The sequence below is a fragment of the Beta vulgaris genome, chromosome 9 (assembly GCF_026745355.1).
Source record: "Beta vulgaris subsp. vulgaris cultivar EL10 chromosome 9, EL10.2, whole genome shotgun sequence".
Classification (NCBI taxonomy): Eukaryota; Viridiplantae; Streptophyta; class Magnoliopsida; order Caryophyllales; family Amaranthaceae; genus Beta; species Beta vulgaris.
In genome coordinates this window covers 29,640,164-29,652,789 of record NC_079210.1, presented here as the reverse complement: position 1 = coordinate 29,652,789, position 12,626 = coordinate 29,640,164, and the positions used below count along the sequence as shown (strand labels likewise).

Below are 12,626 nucleotides of genomic sequence, written 5' to 3'. Positions count from 1 at the left end.
GAAAGAGGTAGAGAGTAAAAAGAAAAGGGACCCATGTGAAAAGAGAGAGATAGAGAGAGTTTATTGTCCAAAAGGGAAGTATAACAAGTAATGTGAAACTTCCTATAATGAAAAGTCTAGCGATTATCCCGTTCACCCACTCTCTTGCCTTCTTGCACCACAGCTGCACCATATTTAGCCACCCATTGACCAATGCCCACTTAGCTATAATAATTTTAATTTTCTCAATATGCTTGAGCTTTAATACTATTTAATGTATATCTAGTTACATATAATGGTTGTTTTTCGTGTTTGATGATATCTTTTGTAAAGTCATAGATATCATTTAGATCATAGGATTAGAGTTTGACCCCGTTTTTTTTCATAGTTAATACTCACTCCCACCAAAGACCTAAAGGTTAAAAAAGAACAAGGTTCTGTTTTTATCATGTATTATATTAAGTTTAACTGTACTTTTACCCACAAAAGTAATGCATATTTACATTCCCATTTTAGAATTACGCATAGTTACATCCCCATTTAACTATACTTTTTTTTTTGTAGAAGATTAAGAGAAAATATTTTCTTGATTATAGAATTGTAATACTTTTTCCCATAATAAGCAAAATAACTTTTATGCCAGCACCCTACAAAAAAACTAATAACATCTTTTATGTACATAAGATTTTTTTAAGTTATATAATTTCCAAATTGTCATTCTTGGTCTTATCACTACTAGAAAAAGAGTGTTTTCTCAACGCTTTTCCTTAATATTCTAGACGGAAAAATGCGTTGAGAAATTGATTCTCAACGCTTTGCAAAAGCGTCGAGATTTTAGGCGTGGAGAATTCTCGACGCTTTCTTGCGTTGAGATTCTCAACGCAAAGACGCGTCCAGAATGATTTGCGACGCTTTTTTGTGTTGAGTTTCTCAACGCTTTTCTGCGACTTGAAATGTGTGTGACGCTGTTTTGTGTTGGGTTTCTCAACGCTTTTTTGCGTCGCGCAATATGCTCTAGACACATTCTAACGTCAAGATTATTTTACCTCCACAAATAAATTTTTAGAGCCAAAATAACTCTTAACACGAAAAAGTGTCGAGATTTTAGCCTAGAAAAACATCTAATAATAATAACCATTATTTAATTGGATATGGATCAAATATAATATATTATAAGCAATTTTCCAATAAAAAATACTTAAGTAGAAATGACCAATAAAATATATATATAATAATATTAATATCTGTCTTAATTAACTAATACACACTAAAATATTTTGTTCGATCACAAATAAGTCAATTAGATAATGTCTACTATATCAACTTCTTAAAACCTGACAAAAAAAACAACAAAAGAAATATATCTTTTACAAGACCTTTTCAAATCATTAATAACTTTACGAGTTGTACTAATTTAATGGATCCTTGTTCTTACTATCATGACCTTGAAAAAAAAACAAAGAATGACATAATAAGTAATCTATATAATGTGATATATTATAGTGATGAATTATAAAAGATTAAAAAAGTTAGTTAATGACAAAAGAAAAGAATAGGTAACTAGATGGTCAACTTGATTTTGATAATTCAAATGAAAGAATGAATGAATATTATAACAAACTCTGTAGTAATCAAATGCATAGCTGACTTTGCAGCACTATAAGTTGAGTGAAGCTTTTCCATCACGACGCATCCAACACTAGAGAAAAATGTGTAGCAACGGTAATCTTAGTATGCTCATCAAATTTGTTAGTCATCTCTTTGTTTTGTTTTTAATTTCATTTCTCTTCTTCAATAAGATGTTTCCACAATGTTTTCAGTTCCACATGTCTCTTTAAGTTTTCCATAACCTTCTTTTCTAAGTTCACACGCACCCCATAAATATCACTTTTTTTCACCCCAAATCCATATCCCTGGGGTCGTTCAGGTACTTCATCTCCATTCATGACAGCTTGAAAGGCTTCATTCTCAACGTCAACACGAGACATAGTAGGATTACAAAGTTTTAATGAATCAACCTTTGCCTTTGCATCCTCCTGCACAATTTTTTAGGGAATAAATTATGTAAATCTGATGATAGAAAAATAGAATGCAAAAATATCACTATTATTGTGTTAGACCAAGTACCAAAAAGTCCAAAGTGTCTGTGCCTTCAAGATAGGTTCCATCCTTCCTCTTATGAGTTGCTTCCCAAGTATAGATCATTTTTCATGCTCATCTTCCTATAAATAATTAGTTATTGTAGTAAGTCTAAAATAAGCATGCAACTTAATATTATAGTTCCCGTTAATCTAAAATTTAGGTAGACACACTATAGGGCATGGAGTTACACAGTTCTGGTAAAGCAAACCCAAAAAGTACAGAAGGGTACTAAATTTTCAAACTGAAGTAGAAGTGCTTAGCCACCTTTACATTATAGTCAAATTGACACAATTCACCTATGCGACACTAGCAGAAGCGAGCAAGGTAAAGCAAATATCCAGATCTTTGATGTAGACATCAGTCGAAGGAAACAAAACAATTGAATTTTACATAGTCATGGGAAACACAATGAGCAAACGCAATTACCTCTTTCCTGACAAGTTGGAAATTTGTAATTATATGACAGGTATCACAACTGTAGTCAACATTTTTGTAAAAGGAAGAGCTAGAAATAACTTAGTCAAGCAAAACTCGAGCATTTCATGCATATGAATAATAATCAAATAGAAAATGATAATAATGAACTCGTTACTAGTCTATGCTGACAGAAGATCCCAGAAGTTTGTCCCACTAATGAGTCTGACAAATGAAGTTAGACCACTGACAGGAGAAGAATGCATACTAAAAAAAAAAAAGACCATGAAAAGCCAGATTCAAATCAAGCATATGCAATAAGCTCCATGACTGATGCAGGTTTCATAATACAGATACAAACGTCTTAATAACGAATCTTGATCACTAAAGATAAAATAAACTTGATTTTGAAACTTTGAGTGAAAATTTATTCCTTACATAATCAACTCGTATATTAGCGTAACTAGTAGAACCCAATGTATGAACTTGATTTTGAGCTGCTCGTGCCGCTTTTCCAAGTTGAGACAATTGCTACACTCGCAATGGAAGGTTTAGTTAGTATTGTAGAAGTAAGATGTATCACACATTATAATAATAAATCAAAAAAAAGAGAAGTACCTGTCCTTTGTGTGAGAACCAATACTGAACCAATGGTTTCCATTCAGAACGAGTATGTCCACTAGGCACAATATCATAATGTTCTTCCTCTGTGAGCTTATCGGGTTTGAAGAATGTCAATTTAAGTGAGTGTTTATAGTGCCTCCAACATTTGTCAACACGTTGCAGAGCTAATGTATTATAGACCTCATCCTCAGGAATCACAAAATGTTCCTTCAACGAAAAAAGAAAAAAATAATAATGCAAGATCAATAAGACATAGCTAATAAGAAACATATATATATATATTTATAACAATTTTAGTTTGAACTTGTATGCATACTCTCATCTTCATAACAATCTTAGTTTTGAGTTTCACGTCAACATGATGCCAATTCTTTTCTCCAATTGGACAATAGGTCCCATCCTTTGCTACACTTCCTAGAAATCGCACCAAGATATGCCCACCTTTCCTAATTGGTTGGTTGAACTCATTAAATTGCACATGGTACCTAACACCACGACTGTGCCAAACGTCTATGGGCTGAATTGAACCGCTCATCAACTGAAGTTCACCCTTAGAATCTGCCAAAGAATATATGAAACCATGAAAAAATGGGATAAAGGAGTCAATTCTTTTATAAGCTATGCCTTAATTGAAGCTTTAACATAGTCATAATTGGTTACATATTCTCGTATACAAGCTAAATTTGATTAACTAGAAATCTACCTGCCTGCAACATTATTAGTTTACACACATAGAAAGAGTTGATAAATTAAACATATAGCTATGCATTCTGCCTTAGTAAAGAACATGAAAGATAGGATCAGAGATAAGGTTAATGCAGCTATACGACAGTTTATCCTCCCTGAAAAGACTCACTTGTAAGTACCAATCATTTTCCATATCCTGTACAAGGGAAGTAGGAACACCATGATGCTCAAATTTTAGTTCAAAATGCAGTGCCTTATTCTTTTCCTCATTTTCTTTTTCATTTTCTGTTGATTTTTTAGGAACACAGCTCATTTACCAGACTAACTTCACTTAAATGCAGATCTGGTGATTTTTTGTGGGCCTCAGCTGGTCAAGGTGAACACAATACGTGGAATTGGAGCTCAGATTGTTAACAGAGAAAAGTTTGAGTGGCTTAATACTGGTATTGCAAAGTAAAATAACAAATCAAGCTCAGAAATCTGTTGATCTATTCCAATTTAAAGTTGAGATATTTCAAGTAAGTTTGTTTTCTCTGTGCTCTATATGCTTTTCTGCTGCATGTAATCTCGTTAGCAGAGGTTCTTAATAGAAAATAATAATGCTATATGCGAGTTTTCACCCTTTGAGTGTCTTCATAACAGGATTTAGACTAAGGTAGAAACACTCTTCACTTTGGCAGTAGCTAGGGGTTGGCAGAAAGGGGGAGGGGGCAGCAGCTAGCAGGGTTGGCAGAAAGAGGGAGGGAGGTACAGGCGGAGGCAGTACCTAGGACACATACTCTTGTATCTTTTCAATAATGATCCCTCTGCACATAGAAGTCACTTGTAAACTGTGTACAGTTCTATTTTCTCAATAATTATAGGTCATATTTTGATATGAAAATAAGATGAACAGAGAATGTAATCCTGCTCCACCCTTCAACCATGTAATCACATTCTAATAACTAGGTGCCCCAAGAGCAGATCAGAGACCCAAAATAGCAAACCATGCACCACAACTAATATTAAACAAGGTGAATGGACAAACACTAATAGCACATATTGAAAGAGAAGTAAGAAGAACAATGTGCATCCCAGTCTTTTATATTTGATTTCTTCTTCTTTGGTATTGAAGGATGGAAGTTCAGTATCTACCTCAGAAGGGAAATCATCCTCCTCATGCATGTCGCCTAATACTTCCTCCTCCAAATGTGGTTCCTCAAAAGATTGATCTTGAGGTTGAGAAGTGGATGGTGGAATGCTAACACAAATGCATCATTTAGCAAGCCCGAATATCGTCTCGACCTACTATCGTTTCTTGGCTACTAAGAGGTCCTTGGGTACTACTTGTTTCATCATTTTTACGGTGAAAGATACCAATTCCTATACTCCTTGTGAAAACCGTTAAACAAAATATGTCCCCTACATCTCCGTAGTATACCATTTACGCAACTTGCACTTACTACATGGACATCGAGTTTTCCTTCTATAAGAGTGTCTTTAGCTAGCTCAATGAAATTCATGCAACCTTTATAAAAAGCCGGATCATCATTTCGTAAATTAATCCAACTCGTATCCATGGCTACACAAAACAATAATATGAAGAATCATAAAAACGAAAAGTTCATGTTAGATTAAATACTATCATCATTTTGAAGGTGTGAGCTTATCCCCTATCTTTTATACCACTATATCATACATAATTCTAACTCTAATTATATATAAGCTTTGTCATAGGTATGTCTACATTAAAAAAAACAAGGGAAAAAAAATTAGATTATCTATTCAATGCAAACCGAAACTATCATATAAGAATGTAGTTCCCATTCATAACTACGAGGGCAACAAAAGTACCATTATATACTCATGAATAATATGGTTATAAAGTATCAAGAATTTCACAGAGAGTATAATCAAATCATACATAGAATAACTTATCATAGAGTTATTGAATAGATGTAATCATGTTGTAAGAGTACCACACAAAGACTTATAATTCAACATGTGTAAGTATTTAAGTGCCTAGAATCAAATATTATAATATACTACACATGTAAATATAACATCATATGTTAAGAGTAAAAAGATGCACTCACCTCGCACAATCACACAAACACTCAATGCAGATCCAATCCAACTATTCTGGGACAACTGAAATATAGCACTCGCGAGCAATCAACACCTATGAGGCCATGTCACTCTAGGAACACTGAACAAATTAAAGACATGATTAGATACAATAAGATGTGTGTAATAAAAGCCAATCATGTAGCACTTACCCAGTAGCAAAGATGAACTTAACATAATGGTATAAAGGAAGAATAAAAAACTCAGCACCAAAGGAAACTAAAAAAAAAACAGTTGTAGGTCTAATATCAGCTAAACTAATAATTAATGTTCTAACCTTTCAACATTTCATACATATATGCACACAAAGGAAATTAACTTATATGCACGCGATACGTGCGAAAGCATATAGAAAATTAAATTATTTTCATAATTATATCTAATATGAAATTAATTTTAAGGGCTATGTTTTTCCGTTTATCTTTTTTTCGTCTATATATTTTTGTCTATCTTTTTTTCTAAATAATTTATGTGCTGTTTTAGAGCAATACCATGCTACTGGACGCTCCATTTCTGCAGAGAAGAAAGTAGAAAATGTTAAGGAGTCTACTGATTTATCTCCCAAAAGCTCTGAAAAACTGATGTGATGTTTATACCTTACACATTTACTCCTAGCTGAACCATACTAACCTAATTCTATTCTCTGACTCCATAATTTATCAGATCAAAGAAAAGACATGAATATACAAGCCAATCATACAACATACATAACGGCAGACTTCTTCCAGCTTCTAAGCCCCTCTTACTGATCTTACTTGCTCATCAGAATTCTAGGTCAGAAGGTGGAAAGTGTGTAAAGTTACTCGGTCATCACCCAGCAGCCAAAATCATATTCAATACCGTTATAGTTGTCAGTATTCTTGAGCAGTTCATACTCATAAATTCAGAATGATATAACTTTCATAAATTTAGCAAAATCTCCTTTGTTTAGATATATGACATAAAATTTGACATCAAGAAACAAAGGGAGAAACCAGAAACAAGATTTAGTAAAATCAAAAGTGGTTCAGAAAATGAATATTGATTAAAACAGAAAGATCCTATCATTGCTTGATTTTACTAGCAAAGGAAAACCCTCAAAAGTCAGCTTTTTGCATATGAAGAAGCCAGAAGTACAGAATTTAAAAGAGGGAAATTTTAAGATCACCTATAAGGCCATATTTACGCAAGAAATTAGTTGTTGTTGCTGCATCCTAGTCATACCTAACAACAATAACTTTGTTCAGACATCAAGCAAATCAAGAAATAGAGACTGCAGTTTTATGGTGGAAGACATACTGATGCTTGGTAGGCTCCTGGGGTTTTGGTTCAATAAGAAAAGTTCCTGTAAGAAAGAATACAATTAGAAGACACCAGGGAAAACAAATAAAAAACAGTGATGGACTAAATACAAGACATGAATACAACAATAAAGAACTTTTAACTAGCTCACTTCCATTTACTTAAAAGAACTTGCTTCTCTAGTTTTCCTACTTCAATTATTAAGTACAGGTGAGAAGTTCAAAATTTGAATAAAATTTGGCATATGGCTTACCTACCATTCTTTAACAGATCAACAAGCACCAAATATATGGATAATTCTACTGCAACCACATGCAAATTTAAAGCACAGCGGCTAAACAGAAAGGTTCATCTTAGTTAGTGCATTCATGAAGGAATTATAACTATGTGTCTCGGAATTTAATTTAGAATAATTTTTCTTGCTGTAATGTGCAGGCTACTGTGCTTTCATTTTCTAGGAGAACTACACAACATCTGCCAGATCTTAATGAGGCATCGATGTCTTAGCCACTTATCCATCCCCTTGCTCACCTTCTAATGTTTGTCTGTAATTTTGGATGCTGTCTTAATCTATAATGACTAATTGTTGTTTGTATTGCTCAATAGGCATGGAGTGACTTAGAAAATAATACATACTGGTTCTTCATGTGAGAAGTACAATGACTCTCAATCTTATGATGAAGCAGCAAACCATAATTCAGCTACTAATGCAGTAGGCATCACATATTTCAGATGCCTTGTCAGACAAACCACCATCTAGTTAGCAAAACCATCACACCAAGTGTCAATAATCTTACAATCAATGCATTTCTACAGAAATGCGACATACATAGGAGAGAAAACCATGAAAATTTCAGCCAAGGCAACCACCAATAAAGAAGAATATTCAGTTTCATGATTCGGAAACATATTTCAATGCACCAACTACAAACTTAGATGATGCAGAGTTGATTGTGCCAATATCCTACTGCAGCCTTATGGTTCCCAAATTCCCATAACTATTTCAGCAGCTTCACAACAATGATGCATAGGCAAATTATGAGTTGGCTCTGAAAGACCAGTCTACACAACCAAAAGTTTATTTTAAGAGAATGGTCTTAGTAGATTTATATCCCCATCAAGAATCCCAAAATCTTAATTTCAAGAACTTCAGGAATCCCAAATTTATATATATATATATATATATATATATATATATATATATATATATATATATATATATATATAATATATTATATGAAATTGGAGGAGTTTGGTCAGTCCTTTTAGCAAATTCGATGATATAACACAAGCCCAAACAAATCAGTGCAATACAATCTATTGCAAATACAACCTAGAAAACAAAAAATAACATAAATTCACAGAAAGCCCATTGAATTTCAACAAAATTCCCAAGAATTTCACTTAGGTGTTGCGTGGACAAAAGAAGATATGGAAATTAGCGAATTTACGACTTCGTCGGAACTAATTGAATGAGAGTTTGGATTAATTTGGAGCTTTTTTCGTTTCATAAACAACAAAGAATGAAGAATAATCTCAAAATCACTGACCTTGAGTAATTTGCAGAACAAAATCAACGAGTATGGCGTTTGCGTCAATTACCAGCTTCAATTTACAGAATTTGTCACCTGAAATTTGCAGAATTTGCCTCAAATATCAGCTTGAATTAACCTTGAATATGAAGAATTTGCTCGTAAAGCATTAACCTCGAATATGAAGATCAATTTGCTCATCCAATTGAGCAAGTTCAAGAACGCTGCAAATAAACTATGAGATTATGGTTGAGATTTGCGTGAGTACTCCACTACTATTAGGTGGTTAGTGGTTACCGCCTACTAATACGCGGTGGTTAAGAGATCACTTGATTATTTTCTTATCAAAAAGTTTGAAAATAGCGGGGTAATATGTTTTTGTCGCCAAAAAAAAAAAGAAGCGGGGTTTAGGACTTTAGGTTGACATGTGCGTGGTGGGCACATGGTAATAATTCGCGACGCTTTTCTGTGATGAGAAATACTGCAACACATAATAGCGTTGAGAAAATAAGCGCTTTATTGATTGTATTTAACACTTAAGTAAAGTGTTGAGACAATTGTGTTGAGAAAATACTCTATTTCTAGTAGTGTATATATGTTTTTCAACTTATTTTGCTTATGTAATTTTATTTGAACTTAAATAAACTTATCTAAGAAGTAATCTGAACATATTACACCTTGTTGATCCTTATTAGATCATATTTTAACTTTTAGAATTTATTTTGTGAGTATGTCAAACTTTGTCTTTGCTTGTTTATGCATTATACAACTTATCTGAACTTATTAAGCCATATTATTCATTATCTGAACTTATATTTTCTAGTAAGAAATAAAAATAAGTTGATTAGAACAGTGTCGTTGTTGATTGTTTTTTAAAACATGGGTTTATAAATATTTAATTCCACGACACCTAAATATATAACTATTGCCAATACACCTACAAAAACAATGGGTTGAATATTCAAATTGTGTGATTTAAAATTAATAATATATATTATATTGGACCATGTCAATAAATACCTATTTGAATGTTGTTAGTTGCTTGAAATGTTTGGATTTTGCCTAGCTTTGTGAATTTGATAGTTGCATCCATAGTCAACGTGTATCTTATTAAGTAATGAGATGATTTTTGTATTGTATTGTAATCACCGTTAAAGAATTGATATCAATATTATATAGGACCCAAAATCGATCGTGTTTTTTTAGAATAATATTCAATAAACCGACTTGTTGATTAAGAGATATAAAAACCGATTTGTTAATAGCTTTGCTTTTGAAATTTGAATAGTTTACTGGAATGAATTTTATGAAATATAAAATTGCAATATTTCATAATATTGTGTTGATTCTTTTTCTTCTTTTTTTTATCACAAAAGATAGTATATTCTTACCTTTTTAAAATAGTATCAGATGGGATTATTGCTTCATTATAATATTATATGTAAAAATAGTATCATATGGGATTATTGCTCCACATCGTCGTAACATTATATTGATTCAAACTTAGGGCCTGTTTTCCCCAGCTTATTTTCACTTCAGTTCAGTTCAATTTAGTTCAGCTGAATTCAGTTCAGTTCAGTTCAGCTAAGTTTAGTTCAGTTCGACTCCATTCTTTTATAACCATTTTGTTAAATATTATTATTATGCTGGTCTTTTTATTTTACTAATTACTCTTATTATTATTATTATTTATTTATTTATATATCATTATTGTTAAGTATTATTATTATTATTATTATTATTATTATTATTATTATTATTATTATTATTATTATTATTATTATTATTATTATTATTATTATTATTATTATTATTATTATTATTATTATTATTATTATATATTATTATTATTTATTATTATTATTATTATTATTATTATTATTATTATTATTATTATTATTATTATTATTATTATTATTATTATTATTATTATTATTATTATTATTATTATTATTATTATTATTATTATTATTATTCTTTCTATATATTATTTTGTTCATTATAGATTTACTCATTATTATTACTATTATTATTAGAAAGAAAATGGTTTAGGTCAAAAGCACAAATAAGCCCACGTTTTTTAGCCCATAAACCAATAAAATCGCGTCAAAATGGCTTATGATGCAATTTTGCACGGTCCGACCGAATCATTATTTTTATTACCAACTATTATTATATTATTAAATCTAATTATTAAAATAGTAATATTAATTTACTTCTTATTTATTATTGCTATTATATATTCCCCCGTTTCCTAAAGATCTTCCTTGTTACTGTTACTACAGATACCAATGAGAATCAATTTGTGTGGGGTGTGGGGTGGGTAAAGTAGGAGAGAGAAAGGGGTTAAGATGAATAAACAAATATAAAGGGGTTAAAGTAGGAGAGAAATAGGGAGTACAATTGAATTAATAATGTAATGGTGGACCATATGATAGGGACATGAGAGGGTAAAAAGGGGAAAAAATTCAAAAAAGGAATAAAGTAAAAGAGGAAAAATCTTTTGGAAACGCACTTAAACAGAAAGAGGGGAGATCTTTAGGAAATGGAGGGATTAATCATCATCAAGTATTAATATATTAATACAAATAATTTAAAATAATAATTATTAATTATCATTATTATCATTAATAACTAGTTTTATATGCACGCAATGCGTCCGAAAATATGTAGAAAATTAATTTTTTTAGGAGATGAAGAAAATTAAATTAATTATTAATTATTTCTAATAAATTAGGAATATTTGAATTGTTGATGGTTTTCTTATTGCAATATTTGTTTTATTTTTAAAATAGTTATAATAGAGATGTTATGAGGGTAAAATGGGGTTTCTAATATTTTGGTGTCCTACCCCTCTTCCCATATAGAATAGAGATGAGGGTAAAATAGGGTTTATAATATTTTGGTGTCCTACCCCTCTTCCCATATAGAATAGAGATAATGATAATAATAATAATAATTATTAATTTCTGAATATTAATATTATTTATTCATAACTATCATTTAAAAATATCCAAAATACTATTATTATTATTCATTATTATTACTTATCATTATAATTATTATTTAATATTTATATTATTCTGGTTTAAATATTATTTATATATTTATTACATTCAATTTAATTTAATTCAGTTCAGTTCAGTTCAGTTAGGTTCAGTTCAGTTTAGCTTAGTTCAGTTCAGTTCAGTTGTTTTATGCTGAAGAGAACATGCCCTTAGCCGGTTTATAATATATTGATTCAATTTTTTGTGTCAAGTATTAAATGTCTATGGGAAATTCATTTATTGCATTGCGGGATTTATATTCTTTCCTAAAATGAAGATTCTAATTGGTCTACTTCGAAATCAGTTGCTTGAAATTAGGCAATTATACAAAATTTCAGTAAGTGATTTGGATCCATCTTTTCTAAAAATCTTGGTTCCTTCTCTCCCTGCACAGTATTGTTTTGACACGTGGCAATTGTTTTGTTGCTTCTGTGCATTGTCGTTCATTCGCATGCCTTATTTCACTACTGATCGCAAAGCAGGATATTTTTTTGTTACTTTAATATTATATATGATTCATTTTTCAACGTTAGGTATTAATCAAAAAGTTGAGTGATAGCTAAATGAATCAACTTTGACGATTCTAGTTTATGCTAGCTACTAACTACAAAGGAAAAAGGACATGAACAATAACGAAATTCATTGGTAGTTAATGAAATAGTACATCTAGCAATGAATGCATAATACTTTCATCCAACGGGGCTGGGGCTTCATGAAAAGAACTAGTCGAAGTTTGTCGTATAAATGACTGTAGGAGAAACATTATACATTCACTATCAAAGTAGGTTGTAGGTTGCTCCTTATTGCAATGAAC

General features: G+C 31.3%; 1 protein-coding gene across 1 annotated transcript; it reads right to left on the bottom strand.

Moving 5' to 3' along the window:
- Positions 1–2,693: 2,693 nt before the first annotated feature.
- On the bottom strand, positions 2,694–4,159 carry LOC130589412 (uncharacterized). Its single transcript, XM_057392231.1, has 5 exons — positions 4,016–4,159; positions 3,863–3,866; positions 3,476–3,783; positions 3,154–3,366; positions 2,694–3,066 (listed from the first exon to the last, which is right to left on the bottom strand). The coding sequence occupies exons 1-5, from the start codon at positions 4,157–4,159 to the stop codon at positions 2,920–2,922; spliced, it is 816 nt and encodes a 271-aa protein (XP_057248214.1). The 3' UTR covers positions 2,694–2,919.
- Positions 4,160–12,626: the final 8,467 nt, after the last annotated feature.

Coding starts and splice junctions, on each gene's coding strand:
- LOC130589412 (XM_057392231.1), bottom strand. CDS start 4,159: ATGAGCTGTGTTCCTAAAAAATCAACAGAAAATGAAAAAGAAAATGAG. Junction 3,367..3,475: donor AGATTGTTATGAAGATGAGA/GTATGCATACAA, acceptor TTTTCGTTGAAG/GAACATTTTGTGATTCCTGA. Junction 3,067..3,153: donor GGTTCTCACACAAAGGACAG/GTACTTCTCTTT, acceptor TTGCGAGTGTAG/CAATTGTCTCAACTTGGAAA.